Genomic DNA, 20,786 nt, shown 5'->3' with positions numbered 1-20,786 from the left:
TGTATACACCCTGTATTACATGCCTGTGTTTTTGTTCTTGTGTGTGAATCAGTGACATGTTTTGTGACATCCCTCTCTCTTGTCTACTCAGATATTTGGTGCTTCCCGGACCAGTTTTTTCGAGGCAGGGATGGACTACTGTTAGTCTGAGCTTGCCCCGCAGTCCCCATACACACACATTAACTCGGTTAGCTACCCCACACGCACATCTAGATGCAACTGAGACTCTTGCATAAATCATGCATTGGTGTAACTTGCATAAAAATTCACGCTACAAGGATTTTATGTTGGGATTCAGCGCTTTCGACTCCATACAAAATCTAATTCCATCTTCTGCATCTTACTGTCTTCTCTATAGATTGTGCTGATGCCCTACTGTAAGAACCTGGAGATCTTCACTGGTTCTGGGGTAGGTGACCTGACCACCAACAGTTCCTGGGACACGTTCCAGCGTTACCGCTGTCTGGAGAACATCCCGAGCGTGGTCAACAGACATCTGCTGCAACTTCATATCTAGCGTGTCAGTTCTGCTGCACCAGGGAGCTAAAGGTATGGTACCGCACTCCCAACAGTCATGTATGACTGCTTAAACATCCTTAAACATACTAATTTATGTTTTAATTAACACAAAGTCTAAAGGTTTCTTATGGCTCAATAATGCTGACAAATGGTGCTGATTGTGCACCTCTGCGCAGTCCCACATAGTCCACATCTGCCATTCCATATCGAGACACATGCAACAGCTCTGTGACAATTTTATATTTCCTCGATTCCTTGCTTCCTATTTCAGTGCCTCTTTCTAAAACCCCATTGGAGGAGAGGACCCAAGGTTTCTCTCCTCAGTTCTCCAATGGGGTTTTGAGAAGGATGTGAGTAGAGAGGAAGTGAAGTTAGTTTTAGGTGCAATCTTATGTTGAATGATACATTTATCTGTTTGTACGTACAGTGCCTTCATAAAGTATTCGCACCCTTTGACTTATTCCAGATTTTGTTGTTACAAAGTGGGAATAAAATGGATTTAATTGTATTTTTTTCGTCAACGATCTATACAAAATACTCTGTCAATGTGGAAGAAAGTCTCTTAACTTTTTTTTTTATTAACCCTAATATATTTTAATGAGAACTATTCAACCTCCCTGAGTTAATACATGTTAGAATCACCATTTTACCCATCTACCAATAGGTGCCCTTCTTTGCGAGGCATTGGAAAACCTCCCTGGTCTTTGTCATTACGTGTGTGCTGGAAATTCCATGCTCAACTGAGGGACCTTCTAGATAATCAAACAGTTGGTGTGGTGTACAGAGATGGGGTAGGCATTAAATCATGTTAAACACCATTATTACACAGAGTTAGTCCATGCAGCTTATTATCTGACTTGTTAAGCACATTTTTACTCCAGAAGTTATTTTGGCTTGCCATAACAAAGGGGTTGAATACTTTTTGACTCGAGACATTTCCGCTTTATGTGTTTTATATGTAAAAATGTCTAAACATAATTCCACTTTGACATTATTGTGTGTAGACCAGTGACACAAAATCTACGTTTAACCCATTTTAAATTCAAGCTGTAACAAAACAAAATGTGGAAAATGTCAAGAGGTGTGAGTACTTTCTGAAGGCACTGTTCTACTTGTGCTCCTTTCCACAGGTGGCTCTGGCTTGCTGATAACATCTGATCTGATGAGACTCCCTATGAGATTTGACTCCTGTATTACTGCCTGTATTCAATACAACTTCCAATGCCGATTTTAAATAATTTGACACTGTAATTTGATAGACAATGGTAGTTCCCAATCAGACATTTACTACCTCAGTTAAATGTTTGGTGAATGCATATTGTTGATGTAAAAACAATATTTCTCCCAACCCTCCCCTTGTACTGTAATTTGTCTTGTTGAAAATGATTATTTATGTCCACAAATAACTGTAGTGATCCTGTGTTTTTAAACTTGGATATCGACTTTGCCTCTTCAACCACTCAGGGCTACAAGCCAGATGGTTGAGTGGTCGGTAACCACCACGAACGAGCTCATTCTCCCTGCCTGTTTCATTCGACCTACACTACCATTAGGCAGACAATCAGCTAGGTGGAAAATCAGATTTAAAAATATATATATATATATTGTGATAATTATACTGAACAAAAATATAAACAAAATGCAACAATTATACTGAGGTACAGTTAACTTAAGGAAATCAGTCAATGTAAATAAATTCATTAGGCCCTTATCTATGCATTTCACATGGAATGCAGTTGGGAGTCAGGCCCAGCCAATCAGAATGAGTTTTTCCCCACAAAAGGGCTTTATTACAGACAGAAATGCTCCGTTTCATCAGCGGATGTGGAGGTCCTGGGCTGGCGTGGTTACATGTGGTCTGCAGTTTTCTGGCAACAGCTCTGGTGGACATTCTTGCAGACAACATTCCAATTGGACGCTCCTTCAACTTGAGACTTATGTGGCATTGTGTTTTTTTCTAAAACTGCACATTTTAGTGGCCTTTTATTGTCCCCAGCACAAGGTGCCCCTGTGTACTGTGTTTTAATCAGCTTCTTGAAATGCCAAACCTGTCAGGTGGGTGGATTATCTTGGCAAAGGAGAAATGCTCACTGACAGGGATGTAAACAAATTTGTTCACAAAATGTGAGAAATAAGCTTTTTGTGTGAATGGGACATTTCTGTGATCTTTTATTTTTAAAACATGGGACCAACACTTTAAATGTTCTGTTTCATATTTTTGTTCAGTGTATATATAAAATATACAATGAATGTTCCACCAACCGGTTTCTGTGCCAAACCACCACGCTACCAATAAACAAGGCATACCAACTTCGGGCGCTTCAATATCATGGTTTGCGTTTAACACCACAATAAATAGACTGTCAATCTTGACAAACAGAAAATACATCCCTCCCTACCTTGTAGGCCTACTCAATATCGAAGGCTTGGCTTGACAATCTCTAAATGTCATTAAACTTTTGGTGTTTTGGAACCGATGCCTCTTTCCATTCATCAAATGGCTGCTGCACGGTTTCATTCGAAAGTATTCAGACCCCTTCAAATCAAATTTATTTATATAGCCCTTCGTACATCAGCTGATATCTCAAAGTGCTGTACAGAAACCCAGCCTAAAACCCCAAACAGCAAGCAATGCAGGTGTAGAAGCACGGTGGCTAGGAAAAACTCCCTAGAAAGGCCAAAACCTAGGAAGAAACCTAGAGAGGAACCAGGCTATGTGGGGTGGCCAGTCCTCTTCTGGCCCCTTCCCTTTTTCCACATTTTGTTACGTTACAGCCTTATTCTAAAATAGATTTTAAAAAATGAAAAAATCTACACACAATACCCCATAATGACAAAGCGAAAACAGGTTTTTAGACCATTTTGAAATGTACTAACAATAAACAAATACCTTATTTAAATAAGCATTCAGACCCTTTGCTATGAGACGCGAAATTGAGCTCCGGTGCATCCTGCTTCCATTGATCATCCTTGAGATGTTTCTGCAACTTGATTGGAGTCCACCTGCAATAAATTCAATGATTGGACATGATTTGGAAAAACACACTCCTGTCTACATAAGGTCCCAAAGTTGACAGTGCATGTCAGCAAAAGCCAAGCCATGAGGTCGAAGGAATTGTCCGTAGAGCTCCAAGTCAGGATTGTTTCTCGGCACAGATCTGGGGAAGTCTACCAAAATATTTCTGCAGTATTAAAGGTCCCGAAGAACACAGTGGCCTCCATCATTCTTAAATTGAAGAAGACTCTTCCTAGAGCTGGCCGACCTGTCAATACTGAGCAATCTGGAGAGAAGGGCCTTGGTCAGGGAGGTGACCAAGAACCCGATGGTCACTCTGACAGAGCACCAGAGTTCCTCTGAAATGAAAGAACCTTCCAGAAGGACAACCATTTCTGAAGCACTCCACCAATCAGGCCTTTTTTGGTAGAGTGGCCAGACGGAAGCCACTCCTCAGTAAAAGGCACATGACAGCCACTTGGAGTTTGCCAAAAGGTACCTAAAGGACTCTCAGACCATGAGAAACAACATTTTCTGGTCTGATGAAACCAAGTTGAACTCTTTGGCCTGAATGCAAAGCGTCACATCTGGAGAAAACCTACGGTGAAGTATGGTGGTGGCAGCATGCGGTAGGGATGTTTTTAAGTGGCAGGGACTGGGAGACTAGTCAGGATCGAGGGAGAGATGAATGGAGCAAAGTACAGAGAGATCTTTGATAACCTGCTCCAGAGCACTCAGGACCTCAGACTGGGGCGAAGGTTCACCTTCCAACAGGAAAACAACCCTAAGCACACAGCCAAGACAATGCAGGAGTGGCTTCGGGACAAGTCTCAATGTCCTTGAGTGGCCCAGCCAGAGCCCGGACTTGAACCCGATCTAACATCTCTGGAGAGTTCTGAAAATAGCTTTGCAGCAACACTCCCCATCCAACCCGACAGCTTGAGAGGATCTGCAGAGAAGAATGGGAGAAACTCCCCAAATACAGGTGTACCAAGCGTGTAGCGTCATACCCAAGAAGACTTGAGTCTGTAATCGCTGCCAAAGGTGCTTCAACACAGTACTGAGGAAAGGGTTTGAATAATGTAATTGTGATATTTTATTGTTTGTTTTGCACATTTGCAAAAATGTCAAAAAAACTGTTTTTGCTTTTGTCATTATGGGGTATTGTGTGTAGATTGATGAGGGGGAAAACAATCTAATACATTTTAGAATAATGCTGTAATGAAATGTGGAAAAGGTCTAGGGGTCTGAACACTTTCCGAATGCACTGTATATACCTACAGTGCAGATATTTTTCAAATATTTAGATATTTTTTATTTACATTGTGGTCCCTATTATTTATGTAAACACACATACATACATACAGAGATAAAGACAAGAAAAGGTTCTACTGTTCACACATTAGCAAGCTTTTGACATTCTTTCAAAAGTGGTTATGGTTGGTATGGTAGTTTGTTCCACTCAACAGTGCCGGTATATACAAATGTGTTCAAATGTGCACTTGCCAGAGTCTTTAGGCTGTCTATAGCTAGGTTTCCATCGAACTTGGGACAGATTTTCACGTGATTATTCTGAGCAAAAATAAGAAACCCGCACACTGCTCTTGATCGTATCACTTTTCTTTATTCTAAAATCTGCATCAAAACAATATGCGCAGTTGTGTTTCCATCAAATGTTCTTGTTGCACATAAAAATTACTTTTGCGGTTAAATTCCCAAGTTCCAAATAAAAAATACAAGTGAAATGGGTTTCCATCGCATGTTCAATTCTTGGCCTACTGATGGTGTTGTTCCAAAAAATGTAATGTAGGTATAGCGAATGTGCCCTCTGATATTGGCATGTGAGCTCTAGCCAACAGCTCACAGATACAATGCGGGTAGAGCCTATGAGATTATTATGGACACAAGTATGAGATCATTTTTATTTGTCAAACAGCAGCCATGCATCGATCATCATGTTACCAGAATAAGACTGTGCCTTTCTAGACCTTATAAACTGTAGAGTAGACCCACAACTCATCCAAATGGAACGAAACATTCGAATCACAATAACATGTTGTGTATTCACTTGAAAACAATTAATGCAATTATTCATTGCATTGTGGTGGTGTAGGCTAGTCTAGGTAGGATAAGTGTGTTGTCCCTAAACAAGATCAATAGGGGAGCCTCATGCCTTCGCTGTTCTTTCATGTGCATTGATGCACCTGGCCTCTCTGCTGCCTATCAGCTATTCTTTTTTGTTCTTGTGGATTCATATTGAAAATCGGTCTAGCTTTGAATGATTTTATGTGTGGTATGATCGCTAGTTAGCCTATTGCAGATCTGGACAAACGATCCGCCTACTACTGTTGTCACTATGAATGGTGGATAGAGGGCGGGATAGACAGACTGGTATACTTCATTGACCTGTGGAATAGTCAAAGTTAGCGCATGGAAAAGCGTGTTGCATATGGGAAGTACCAGAACATCTTGATAGGGGAGGCAGTTGCAAACATATGAGGAAATGTGGCTAGGATGGAAGAAATTATATCGTAAAACCTGCAAAATAGCAGATGTAAACCAGGGGGAAAACACACTACCCTCCCCTGTGCCCAATAAAAAACAAAACTGTCCTCCCCAAAGCAACAAAAAAAAAGTTGGACAACCCTACCATATTTTGGACAACTCCCCCACCCCAGTACATTACTAACGGTCCCTTGTTACGTGCGTACCCACATGTCATTCCCAACAATGGAGCCATTATATTTTGCTACTGTTTATTCAATTATGGCCAGGACATAGTGTATAATGAATGAACTTGTTAGATCACAACCATGTTATGCCCATACTCCACCTATTATTTGATACATTGGGGTTACCTCCCTCATATCAAACAAACACATACCAGACACTTTGTGGAATGGTGAAGACAAACAATTAGCTAGGGGTGGACTATGGTGTTACTTAGCTAGAGATGGCCATTTGCTTCTCTTGTTTACAGATTTACATTGCTGGTTAATAAGTAATTAGCTATCTAGCTAGTTCACTAACTTTAGTAAGTAGATTCCACTCAAACAAAGGTATAGTATAGCGATTTATTTTATTTCCCAGTTACTTTGCTTATGTATCAAGTTGAAGCTGGGTTGCCCAAGTTGTTCTGTGATTACTGTTCAAGCTAGCTAGCAAGTTTAACAGATGTCTCTAAAACTCTGAAGTGCATCCGTTTGACCTCATGCACTTAACTCAACCAATCACATGACACAACACTGGACTGACAACACTACACTCGAGCATTTGTTAGTTCGGCCATCACTCCAGTGAAGGTGACCAATCTAAGGTTTCTAGACACACACCCACCTCTTTCCCACCAGCCTGAAATTCATTTGAGAGAAAAAACGAGATTTAAACCCAAAGGTGCCAAGTCTTGAGAGAGAGCATCTTGATAAATTGAGAGTGAAAACTTGACAAAGACATGTGATTAGTATTGTTGGTGGACAATTTGATGCTTTCCCAAAAAACTGTTACACGTTTGAACCATGTTGCTTACGGTTCTATATTTTTTTATTTAGACATTTTTCTTTTTGATACGTGGCATTGATGTTCTGCTCGCCCAAACTCTCAAGTTTGACCTGTCCACTCGCAGAACACATCCTCTGCTTTCTCGACCAAATCTCTGCGCTATCGACTGGTCTGTATGCTCACGGGATCCATCCTATGCACTCTCAAATCAGTGTTTGCTTGCTCAATTATGTTTTGTCTCGCTCGACAGCGGCATCTCACGCGCAATGGACTTTAGAGGCTGATTAGTGTGTGTGTGTGTGTGTGTGTGTGTGTGTGTGTGTGTGTGTGTGATCAGCGGGGTCCCATTTGCTTCAGATGCCTAACATGGATCTGCAATTAGGAGGGAAATGAAGATGTGATTTCCTGTCAAATGGACCCCTCTGTGTCCCAGCCCTAAAACCAATCCTGATTCAGGTCATGCTGACCAGAAGTCAAGATGGTTCTTCCCGCGTTAGGCTTTGTGTTTTTAATTTCTTTGTCTCCTCCATGATGAGTGGTGCTATGTCTGATTTTGAATCAGCTGTGATTGTGGTTTCTTCCCCAGGCTAACCCTGTCCTATTCTCTTCTCTCACCAGGTGTCCTGAAGCTCAGAATGAGTGCTGTAGGGGAAAGTGCCCTGGAACCTGCCACGCCAGAGTCCCGCAAGAGGAAGGGCTCACCATGCGACACCTCAGAGCAGAGGTAAGAACATGGTGCATTTACCTTTTAATCACTTAGCAGACACTCTTATCCAGAACGATTGACAAGATGATGATGACGACGACGATGGTCTTCATTGCCTTTTCAAGAGTCAATTCTTTCCACCACTACATATACTCAACAAGAAGTGTCCCCTCAGAAGTACAGTATAACCTTGCTACTACCCTTCAGATTTGTTCTCTCATGTTCATCTGTGTTTGCATAGTAACCCAAGAAGCTACCCGCTTCTATGGCCCTGATTGGTGTTGAGGAATAGGAGTTTGATCCTGTGCACACTTAGCTTGAATTCTTGTATTATCATGTAGTTATGTCAATGGCAGATTTGTGTGAGAATTTGAGATATTTTTAGAGTCTACAGTGCATTCTGAAAGTATGCAGACCCCTTGACTTTTTACACATTTCGTTACTTTACAGCCTTATTCTAAACTTGATTAAATAATTGTTTTCCTCATCAATCTACACACTATACCCCATAATGACAAAGCAAAAACAGGTTTTTAGAAGTTTTAGCAAGCTTATTACACCATTATTTGGGGAGTTTCTCCCATTCTCTGCAGATCCTCTCAAGCTCTGTCAGGTTGGATGGGGATTATCGCTGCACAGCTATTTTCAGGTCTCTCCAGAGATGTTCGATCGGGTTCAAGTCCGGGCTCTGGCTGGGCCACTCAAGGACATTCAGAGACTTGTCCCGAAGCCACTCCTGCATTGTCTTGGCTGTGTGCTTAGGGTCATTGTCCTGTTGGAAGGTGAACCTTCGCCCCAGTCTGAGGTCCTGAGCACTCTGGAGCAGGTTTTCATCAAGGATCTCTCTGTACTTTGCTCCGTTCATCTTTCCCTCGATCCTGACTAGTTCCCCAGTCCCTGCCACTGAAAAACATCCCCACAGCATGCTGCCACCACCATGCTTCACCAGGTTTCCTCCAGATGTGACTCTTGGCATTTAGGCCAAAGAGTTCAACTTGGTTTCATCAGACCAGAGAATCTTGTTTCTCATGGTCTGAGAGTCCTATAGGTGCCTTTTGGCAAACTCCAGGCAGACTGTCATGTGCCTTTTACTGAGGAGTGGCTTCCGTCTGGCCTGATTGGTGGAGTGCTTCAGAGATGGTTGTCCTTCTAGAAGGTTCTCCCATCTCAGAGGAACTCTGGAGCTCTGTCAGAGTGACCATCGGGTTCTTGGTCACCTCCCTCAAAATCTCATTATATAAATCTGCTAACTCTGGAGAAGGCGACAGGAAAACTTAAACACAAAACAGAATAAAACGTATTCAAGCTTTATATTTTGAAGCTTGTTGAATGGGAATGTAAACTCATATGTACAAATGCCATCATCAAAACAATTGTATGTATAGTAAATGGTATTCAATCTTTTCACAAAAAAAGATAACATAACATATTCTCTCCCGATTGCTCAGTATTGCATTGGCAGGTTGGCCAGCTCTAGGAAGAGTCTTAGTGGTTCCAAACTTCTTCCATTTAAGAATGATGGAGGCCACTGTGTTCTTCGGGACCTTTAATGCTGCAGAAATATTTTGTTGCCCTTCCCTAGATCTGTGCCTCGACACAATCCTGTCATGGAGCTCTATGGACAATTCCTTATACCTCATGGCTTGGTTTTTGCTCTGACATGCACTGTCAACTGTGGGACCTTTTATAGACAGGCATGTGCTTTTCCAAATCATGTCCAATCAATTGAATTTACGACAGGTGGACTCCAATGAAGTTGTAGAAACATCTCAAGGATGATCAATGGAAACAGGATGCAAAACAGGATGCACCTGAGCTTAATTTCAAGTCTCATAGAAATAGATAACTATTCAGACCCTTGCTATTGTTATTTTTTTATATGTTTGCAAATATGTCTAAACCTGTGTTTGCTTTGTCATTATGGGGTGGTTGAGGGCAAAAAAAAAAATTCAAATCAATTTTACAATAATCCAGAATCAATGTTCATTGGCACTCATTTTAGTAGTGGCTGCTCTGCTCTGCTCTGCTCTGCGTGCAATTTGAATAGTTGAGATAAACATTATATTGTTAGAATGTTTAACTTCTCCTCTATTACAGTAAATTAATGTCTCAATGTGTTTGTGTCCATATTATTATTATAATTTTTTGACTGATTCTGTGACCGATTCTGTGGGATGTAAATATCGAGTTGAAACCAAATGTCAGAGAGGAGTATGTGATCTCTCAACTTTGCTGGTGTGAGAGGCAGGGGGAGGGGCTCTGTGTGTGTGTGTGTGTGTGTGTGTGTGTGTGTGTGTGTGTGTGTGTGTGTGTAAACCATTGAGGAAGAAGTGAAAATGAGGCCAATGCGTTTCTGTGGGCTTATTTTGGACCAAGCTTGTTGCCTGCCTTCCCGCCTTTGGGACAACGACTCCAATTGTTAGGGCGGAGATGTGCATCTTGCCATTAAATACAGATCTCACACTGGCATTAGTCAAATATAGTCACTCTGACACATATACACACGCACACACACACACCATGGTTTCCGTTAGCCATTAATAGCTGGCTGTTTAAAAAATTGAAAAGCAGATAAATAAAATTGGCACCAGATTGACATAGGCTCAGCATGTCCATAAGGCTAGGGGAAGCTAAGATTTGAATTAAATTCCCACAATTATATAGGCTAATTAGCCTACTCATGTCTATACATAAATAAATTAAATCATTCAAAATGGGCTACTAAAGCATGAGCTTCCCCTAGCTTTAAAAAACATGTTTTAAATTGCCTACAGTCGGAGAGAAGAAATAGAGAAGAAATAGCCCAGGCCTCTACTCTATACGCGCTCAGCCATGCATTCAACAGCCTTTTTTGCAAACAGTGATTGAGTTATATTGTTAACCTGAATTATGACTATCCAATCTACTCATCACATTACGAGTAGTAGGCTATCTTACATAAGTCTGCAAATGCGATCAATCCCATTCTATCCTGTTTTGTAGGCCAAGTATCTCAAGTATCCAACCATTTTATCACTCATATTTTATCATGTTTACCACATTTCTTCTGCAACTTACTTTCAGCTTCAGCGGGCAAAATAATTGAGAGAACAAGGTCAAGCCAAGCCGTAGTCAGTCCCTGCATTCCTCTAATATCTCACACATGGTCAGTGCAGAGCTAGTAGTCACTCAGCTCTTAGCCAGGGTTGCTCTCAGCTCGTAGGGCTTTCAGTGTTAGGATAACTCAGTTAGCTGCTGGGCTGTTGCTAGAGTGCGGATGTGGATCTGAGTGCATCCACTGTGTGTGTGTGTGAGAGTGAGAGAGATTTCAGTTAATGCCCTGCTAGGTGGAACAATAACACACTGGCAGCAGGTTTAATCCCCCTCTCCTCAGCTGTTCTCTTGCTCTCTGCACTGGTCTGCTTTTCTGCCCTGTCAGCGCTGGTCTCTCCTGCAGCTCTCTGCTCTGGTCCCACTGCCACCCCCCCCTCTATGTGCCGGCTTCATATAAGCCATGAATTATTGAGAGGCCTGCTGCCCCTGTAGACCCCCCCAGCCCTGATCCTCCCCTCCATCCTTCCCCGTACTCGTTGGTACCAACCCAGCAGCGGACAGTCTGCCTGGATACTCTCTGATGAGCCCAGGGCTGCGTTCCAATACTCTACAATGTCATCTCATTCACCTCTTTGTCTCCTATCCTTCAGGAAATCCTTCAACTCCTGCGCGTGTCTGTTGTACTCTCGAACTAGAACTCTGTGTGTTTCATGGACTCTGTGTCAGGTCAAGTTATCCTTTATGTTGCGAAGGAGGATTCATTTGGTTGCAGCTAACACGCCATAAAATCACTTTCAGCAAAGTTCTGAACATTTCTCAGAAATAAACCTAACCTGTGTGTGTGTGTCCCTGCAGTGTGGAGAAGCGGCGGCGGGAGCTGGAGTGTCGTTACATAGACGAGCTGGCCGAGCTCCTGTCTGCCAACATGGGCGACATGGCCAGCCTCAACGTCCAGCCAGACAAGTGCCACATCCTCAAGAGCACCGTGGACCAGATCCAGCAGATCAAACGGCGCGAGCAGGGTGAGCACCAGCACATTAGACACACTTTCTCACTCACTAATCAACCACTCATTTGCATACAAACATGCGCTGTCTTGCTCTCTCTCTAGTACACACACACACACACATTTGTTTTACTATCCTTGTGGAGACCAAACAATTGATTCCCTTTCAAAATCCTATTTTCCCTAACCCCTAACCTTTACCCCTAAAATAGCCTTTTTCCTTGTGGGGACAGGCCAAATGTTCCAACTTGTCAGAATATTCCTTGTTTTAGTATCCTTGTGATGACATCTGGCCCCCACAAGGATAGTAAAACAAAAAACACACACATGCTCCCATTCTCACTCTCACTCCCCTCAGTCACTTTACTGACCGACATGGTCACTTCACCCCCCTCACTTATTTACTCATTTGCTCTTTTTTCCCCTCAATCCCCCAGTCCCTCTAAAGATGTCTAGGTCGCTCTGTGAATTCTGCCCAGCCGTAGGGACCCCTGGGAAATCATGCTTCTTAGTCCACAGGGCTGAATGACAAACCAGACTAATCCCCCCTTTAACTCACTGAAAGCTGTGACGCCATTCTGCTGCGTCTTGTGGATCCTTACATCCCCATCCACACGTATCCTATGTTACTATACTTAATGCTTACCAGAGCCGTATCTCTGTTCTCTATAGGCCCATATTGCTCTGGTGCTTATGTATCATTGCATGCATCTTTTGTACCCTTACATATCATTAGTTCTATGCATCTGGTAGGGCAGCGCTCCCAGTTAGTTCTACTTAGTGGCGGCGCTTGTTCTCCCAGATCGTCTCTTAATCAGTAACTGGTCAGTGTTCAATGGAAAAGCCATAAAACAATAAGAGCCAGAGCATTGGTGTTTGTTCCAAGTCGCACTAATCACACACACACACACACACACACATTCAGTGCACACACACATTCAGTGCACACACACACATGCTCAGACACACACCAGGGATTGACATTAAGTGTTGCCTATTGCCTGGGGCAGGTGAACTGAGCAATCGCGAAAGTTGAGCCTGCTCTGAGGTTGCCCCACTGTGCAGCTGAATAACTTTTTTTAAATATAGTAACTCAAAAGAATTCCCATAGCCTAAAACGGATCTTTCTGGTTCCTCCGCATTATTTAAGTGAAAGACAGACAATTCATGGCATTTATGGCAGTCAGGCAAGTTGAGCCTGTTCTGAGATTTGTTTTTACTAACAACAACCAAAGCACAAAGAATTCCAGTACTGATCTTTCTGATTCCTCCCCTAATGTGTAGGAGAAAGGCAGGCAGTATATGGTACTTCTGTGTATAAATAGATCATTTACAAAAAAATACTCTTGACTTCTCCGAAGGGTAGTGCTTAAGTTGTAAATGTCTAGGTGCCAGAACAGAAAGTGATTGTGAGAGGGGGAGGACCTGGGGGGCCTCTGAGGTACCGGAAAGGATGGAAAAAACCCACCTTTATAATAAAGCAGTGCATATGGATATCATCGCATTTGCGTAGTGACATAGAGCATTAGAGTCGAGGCCCTTAAAGAAGGCTCTCACATGGGGAACAGTTTTTGGCCTTTTATAAACACATTTCATACAATTATGTCATTTTATATGACTGGAGACTTTAATAGAATCTTTTTTAATACCAAACAAATGATCAAAATGACAGTTACAGGAAATTATAGTCCTAGAAAAGCTTTCACCGACTTACCCAATGATGTGCAGCTCAACTTACCGACAATTGCCAGTACTCTCATGCCAAAAGCCTATCTCTTGTTTTACTTTGTAAAACAATGTTTACTCGATAGACCTGTTTGGAAGTTGATCAAATATTTTGTCAGCCTACTGTCAGATTAGACTTTTCTTTGAAGCTGGAACCATTCGCTTTCCAACCTATGTTTTCCTGCGATTGCTTTTGAGCTATTTCAAAAGACTTGTTCTGGCTGAATGGCGTTCCCTGACAGATTTGCTGTGCGTTCCCGGGCTATAGGCCTTATGATTGGGGAAAATAAACACTATCCACAGTTAGGCTATAATGTTGCGCAAACCAAAATCTGCGTTTTCACATTACGTTTATTTATGGGGCAGGAGAATTAACTCTGATCACTTTTATTAGAATTTTTACATTGCAAACTGATTTTTTATTTTTCATGTAGAGGAAGCCTACTGGATCTGGCCAAATAGGTCCCTGGAAACAAAATTGTAAAAACGGAGAGGTGCCGGATCCTGTTCCGTAAGGATCCGGCTCAAATGAAGCACTCCCGAAGGGCAAGTGCCTTTCAGACTTTAATGTCAGTCCCTGCATACTGCCAGTATGGGATTAGCCATAGGTGTCACTCTACAGCAGTGGTAGTACTCACTAATATGTTTGAGGAAGACACTTTTAAACAACCACACTGGGCAAGCTGCCATACCCATCGCAGAACGGGGGTTAGGGGGGGGGGGTACAGAGTCAAATGGATTCATACAGGATATCAAATGTATTCATACATTAATCAATCTATTCACTATCAAGTCATTTGTGTCAGAAACAAATCAAACTAGTTTCTGATTCTGGCCTTATTGCCAATATCTCAAAAGTTAATACAAAGATATGTCAAGTTCCACTCTGAAGGAAGTCTGCTTTGGAGTGATTGAAATGCATCAGAAATGTATTAGAATAACTCTGTTCAGATCCATAACTCCTCTTCTAATGAGTCCTGCTGGTGCGTCCTAGATAGAAGCATAATATACGTATGTTTTCCTGAGAGTCTGAGCTTTCAGGAATGGGGTCATAGTCGATAATAGCTCCAACTGCTCAAAAGATAGTCAAATTTGAAGCAGGGACATGATTTCAAGATGTGCGCTTTTCCCACTACATTTGTCCCAGCCACTAATAGCGGATATCGAAGGTTACTTACATAACTACAGTTCTATGAACTAAGGGGGACATTCAGATGACTGAGGAAAACATGCACAACAAATGTATTCAGAATATTGCTGTAAGCGGCGTTAAAGTCATCTTACAATAGTATAATTGGGTGGATTGCTGTCAGTGGCAGCGTTTCATTCCATGTATTTTTTTATCTGATGACTTATTCATCAAACCAGCATGAGTAATGTACAGTGCATTCGGAAAGTAAAGTTTTTCCACATTATTCTAAAATTGATTAAATATATTGATGAAACGTATTATCACGTTTACATAAGTATTGACCTTTACTCAGTACTTTGTTGAAGCACCTTTGGCAGCGAATACAGCCTTGAGTCTTCTTGGGTATGACGATACAAGCTCGGCACACCTGGTATTTGTGGAGTTTCTCCTGTTCTTCTCTGCAGATCCTTTCAAGCTCTGTGAGGTTGGATGGGGAGCGTTGCTGCACAGCTTTTTTCAGGTCTCTCCCGAGATGTTTTCTCTGGTTCAAGTCCAGGCTCTGGCTGGGCCACTCAAGGACATTCAGAGACTTGTCCCGAAGCCACTCCTGTGTTGTCTTGGCTGTGTGCTTAGGGTCATTGTCTTGTTGGAAGGTGAACCTTCGCCCCCAGTCTGAAGCCCTGAGCGCTCTGAAGCAGATTTTAATGAAAGATCTGTCTGTACTTTGCTCCGTTTGTCTTTCCCTCGATCCTGACTAGTCTCCCAGTCCCTGCTGCTGAAAAGCATCCCTGCACTAGATGCTGAAGCATGACGTCTATAGGTAGAACGAAAGGCCCCCATTGCACCCCCTCACCTCTACATCCCCAGGGCCTGAGCCACTCTGAAGTGTACAATCAGCTTGTTTGTAGGCCTAACCAGAGCCCTGAATACATTTTGAGTTCTGAACTTGACCTCGGCAGAAGAGTGTTAACACTGTTTGGACATGACCTCTCACCCGTTTTAACAGAGCTTCTCACAAGGCAGCCTCCCTCCAGCCCCTGACATATAGCCATCAAATTGTATTGGTCACATACACATATATAGCAGATGTTATTGCGGGTGGAGCGAAGTGCTTGTGTTCCTAGCTCCAACATGTGCGGATAATCTAGTATAATGGTTCATTTTTGTACCAAATATTTTGAAAATAAAGGTACAATCATCACACACTCAAAAAAAAAAACTGTATTTTTGTGTTCACGTTGTGTACCCTTTTGATTCTTGATGGTACTAATCTTAACCTTGGCTAAGCAGAAAAGCTACAAATTAACATTGTATTGAAAAAAGGTAAATATTTGTACCCACCATAAGGTACAATGATGAAGAATTGACCATTTTATTTACAGAATCTAAATACGGTGTTATAATGGTGGGGCCTCATTATATTGGAGGCGTGGCTTAGTGGGGGGCGTGGCTTTCAGTTCTTTTTTGGGGCGGCCAGTCTTGAATCGAAGTGTTGTACCAGTTTAAGTGGTTTATGGTTTTCTTAATTAAAGTTCTAAAGGCTAACATAACATGTGACAGTAAATAGCTGTAATTAATATTTTACAGACCTTACCCAACACAGACCTCTTGGCATAATGTGTAAAGTGTTGGCTTGTCGCAGGGCCCAGGTTTGAGTCCCAGGTGGGGCTACCCCCTGAATTTGCTACATTGGTGTCAGAAGTGGGATGGCGGAGAGGCGTGTACACTTGAGGCACTTGGTTTAAAGAAGAGGACAATTAATAAATTGCAATGTCTGTACTGTGAGACGCCTAAAACAGCACTACAGGGAGATAGGACGGACAGCTGATCATCCTCTCAGTGGCAGACCACGTGTAACAACACCTGCACAGGATCGGTACATCCAAACATCACTCCTGCGGGACAGGTACATGGTCATGGTCTGGGGCGGTATGTCACAGCATCGTCAGACTGAACTTGTTGAACTACCCTTCCTGCAGGCTCATCCTGACATGACCCTCCAGCATGACAATGCCACTAGCCATACTGCTCGCAAGACAGGAATGTCAGTGTTCTGCCATGGCCAGCGAAGAGCCCGGATCTCAATCCCATTGAGCACGTCTGGGACCTGTTGGACCGGAGGGTGAGGGCTAGGGCCATTCCCCCCAGACATGTCCAGGAACTTGCAGGTGCCTTGGTGGAAGAGTGGGGTAACATCTCACAGCAAGAACTGGCAAATCTGGTGCAGTCCATGAGGAGGAGATGCACTGCAGTACTTTATTTATTTATTTTAATTTTATTTTACCTTTATTTAACTAGTCAGTTCAAAACAAATTCTTATTTTCAATGACAGCCTAGGAACAGTGGGTTAACTGCCTTGTTTAGGGGCAGAACAACAGATTTTTACCTTGTCAGCTCGGGGATTCGATCTAGCAACCTTTCGCTCTAACCACTAGACTACCGGCCGCCCCAAATGCAGCTGGTGGCCACACCAGATACCGGCGGTCACTTTTGATTTTGCCCCCCCCCCTTTGTTCAGGGACACATTCCATTTCTGTTAGTCACATGTCTGTGGAACTTGTTCAGTTTATGTCTCAGTTGTTGAATCTTATGTTCAAATATTTACACATATTAAGTTTGCTGAAAATAAACACAGTTGACACTGAGAGGAAATAAATACAGTTGACACTGAGAAGACGTTTCTTTTTTTGCTGCGTTTATATGTAAAAATGATGCTAAAGTTATGAACTGCAAGGGTACAATTAAGTATCTGTAACTAATAGTTTAGTGGGCCACTACAGTGAAGAGATTGTGCCCTTTTAAGTACAATTCGGTACCTTTTTTTCTGAGAGTGTAGGCCATAAATCAAAAACCAATGTAGTAGTAATGTAGTTGAATTTGGCTACTAGGATTTGGAACCTGTAGGCTTTGAAATGATGGGCTAGATCAAAGCGATGTAGGAGGTTGTTTTACAAGCCTTTAAATCCCTCTGTTGCAAACAACCGTGTCCGATTTAGGTCCACGCCTTAACATTTTCACTTAACTTGTGACCCCTCTGATCATGACACTCATTATGATGCGACCACACTGTTGGAATAATGAGGATCGCGCTACAACCCTCATAGCCTGGATGGAAACTGAAGCAGCTAGAGTAGGATGATGATGACGTTGTCCCTGAGGCTCTGATCTAAGGTCAAGTTTTTCTTTTTCACTCTGATGTTTGAAGGTTAGGATTTGGGGAGAGAAATCTGATCCAAGATCTATGTCTAAGGGACTACATGGTTCAGTATGTATTTACCCAGCTTTCTCCCTGCCGTCAGAGATCCCATCAAGCATCCTGTTAGTATGGACACACACAAGCAGCGGGCGTTTCTAAGCAGCACTGTAGTGTATATACATTAGACAAGATGGCTGCCTAACAGAAAGGCGTAGTTGCTCAAACGTATTTTAATTCCTGTCCCTGATTCCCATCATCACAAACAGGCTTGGAGACTCAGAATGTTGGTGTAAATTAGAATATTCCTTCCAGCCCTTGTTTCCTCTCTAGAATAGGGTAGCACGTGAGGCCCAACGGACTAAGAGAGGGCTGGTGTTGGCATTGAGCGGGCAGGCAGAGAGACGGGCAGGGAGACGCAGTGGAGTAGAAGTGTAAGAGTAAACAGTGGCGCTCACTTGCCTGCACCAGAATTAGCACCTCTCCAAAAGCCTCTCTGTGCTGTGTAGAAGGTGCCATTTTCTCTGTTTCAGCCTCAGTGTAATGAGGGGAACCATTAGGGTCAGTGTGTGTGTTTCCTCCTTGTAAGGCTTTGGGGGTTGTTGAACGAGATGAGATCCTCTGTTTATTTTATGCCCCCCCCCGCATGAGCCTACTTCGAGCTGAAATAACCATGGCATAAGGTGCGATGTCAGTCACAGCTAGGATGTGTGAGAGAGCAGCCAATGGCTGAGATCCCTGCCCCCTGACCTTGTGCAAGAGGGCCTCTCGCACAGCCCAGCTTCCCTTTCCCCTACGCAGGGAGAACCAGGAACACACACGCTCTGCTCACCCCTCCTCTCCCGAGGCCCGCACTCCGCTCCTTTGTGCCCCTCTCTCGCTCTCTCTCTCGCCCTTGCAACTCTCCCCTCTTTCACCTCTTGCCCCCCCTGTGTCCCACTCCCCCTCTCAACCCTTTCCTATCTGATTCTGAGATAGACAAGGACAGACCCCGACTTCTCAGAAGACTCCAGATGTGTTACTTAACTATTTGGGGAAGAAAATCACATCCTCAAGGAGAAAAATACTCTGTATCCTGTTAGCCCCACCAATTCCCAAAACAACTGGAATTGCCCATGCATTTGCACACTTGGGAAGTTAAACACTGCTCTGGTGACAACCAGAAAGTGGTAGAGTAGTGTATCTGAGGAGTAGTGCAGCACACGGCCCAACCAGCAGGCCTGCTGCAGGATATTCATGTCTCTGTACCATAAAGTCCTCATCTAGCCCTGGTTGATCTGTCAATAACCTAATTACGGAAGGACTTTGTTGGGTTTTGGTTTCAGTACTTGGCCTCCTGGAATACCACACATGATTCACAGTGATGTGCTCACTCGTCACCCTGATTTTAAGACCTGGGCACCGGCCAGCCTGCGCTTCATAAATATACACTCCTCTCTCTGTTTCTCCCTGGAGAGGATACGGAGGAGATTGACTTGGTGGGGTCGGGAGTGAAAAGTACCTCTGTTTCCTCTTTTCCTCTTCCTCTCTCTCCTTCCTCTTTCTTTATAGTATCACTCCCTGCTCCTGCTGCTGGCTACTTGGTGGGGACATGTCGGTACAGTGAGCACTGCGTGCTGACATCACGCTGGTCGTGACCTACATTTTCCGTTTACATTTTATTAATTTAACAGATGCTCTTATCCAGAGCGACAATTACTGCATTCCTCTTACGATAACTGTGTGAGACAACAACATATCACAACCGTATTTCCTCAATAAAGTAGTTATCAGCAAAGTCAGTGGTAGTAGTAAAACACAAGTGCATTTAGTTATTTAAAAATAAAAATGGATGAGGGGGGGGTTTTCGGAAGATGGGTAGGGACTCCACTGTCCTGACTTTAAAGGAAAGCTTGTTCCCCATTGGGTTGCCAGGACAGAAGAGATTTGACTGGGCTGAGCAGGAGCTGCCCACCAATAGGGGTAGGAGGGCCAAGAGACCAGAGGGGGCCGAACCAAGTTCTCCTGGTGGGGGGTATATGGTTTGAGCATAGACTGAAGGTAGGGGAGGGCATTTTGGTGGGACTGGATCAGGTGTCACCGGCCAAGACTGGGCCAAGTCAGCAAGGAATGAGGGGAGGGGGGCGAGGGAGGTCCTCTCCTCATTATGGTTGTAGGGTAGTCCTGCCCTGTGAGGACAGTTGAGGACAGTGTGGGGGGTGGTGATAGGTACTGGATATGAATAATACAGCCTCTCTGACATCAGACTGTAGATTTAAAGCCACCCCCAGAGACTCTGGGTAACAGGCTGGCTAACAGAAAGACTGGGACACTTTCTCTTCCTCTTTTCTCTATTGTCCTCCCTTCCTTAATCCTTTCGTCTTTCTCATGTCTTCCTCCTTCTCGCTGTATCTCTTCTCCTTCATTTGCACTCTTTTCTCTCTATATTTAGGCCTACTGTATTTTTCTTCCTACCGTCTCTGTCTCTCTTTCTCTCTGTCAGGCCTACAGTACAGTAATGACATGTGATGGCAGGTCCGACCTCTCTCTCTCTCCCGCTCTCTCTCTCGCACTCTCTGTCTCGCTCTCTCTCCCTCTCTCTCTCTCTGTCTCGCTCTCGCTCTCTGTCTGTCAGGCCTACAGTAATGACATGTGATGGCAGGTCCGGCCTCTCTCTTCGATCCAGCTCAGTCTAGTTCTCTGTATCTGTACTCTATTTCACCCTGCTGGCCTCAGGCACCAATCATCATCTCTCAGATCAGCATCTTTCTCTCTGTCCACACCAGGGCCAGTCCAGGGCATCAGCAGCCTATCATCAGGTCGTTGATCAAGAAGAGAAAAATAAACATTGTCACTTGACAATACACAGATCCACAATCCCCCTCCCTGGCTCCCTCTCCTCATCACTCTCTTTGGCCCTTTTTGTCCTAAGTAGAACCTTACACCAGGTCCAAGAAGAGATTTGGGTCATTGTTGAATGGCTTTTTAAGAGTTGTTGAC

General features: G+C 43.4%; 1 protein-coding gene across 1 annotated transcript in view; it reads left to right on the top strand.

The window, feature by feature from the left end:
• The window catches only part of LOC112262183 (nuclear receptor coactivator 1), a 46,502-nt gene that overhangs the window by 2,690 nt on the left and 23,026 nt on the right, over positions 1 to 20,786 (top strand). The window contains 4 exon segments of the mRNA XM_042300792.1: positions 92 to 187; positions 359 to 549; positions 7,631 to 7,736; positions 11,607 to 11,773. Coding sequence (XP_042156726.1) covers positions 7,648 to 7,736; positions 11,607 to 11,773 — 256 coding nt within the window. The 5' untranslated portion in view covers positions 92 to 187; positions 359 to 549; positions 7,631 to 7,647.

The sequence above is a fragment of the Oncorhynchus tshawytscha genome, linkage group LG18 (genome assembly GCF_018296145.1).
Source record: "Oncorhynchus tshawytscha isolate Ot180627B linkage group LG18, Otsh_v2.0, whole genome shotgun sequence".
Classification (NCBI taxonomy): Eukaryota; Metazoa; Chordata; class Actinopteri; order Salmoniformes; family Salmonidae; genus Oncorhynchus; species Oncorhynchus tshawytscha.
This window is presented reverse-complemented; position numbering and strand designations above follow the sequence as displayed.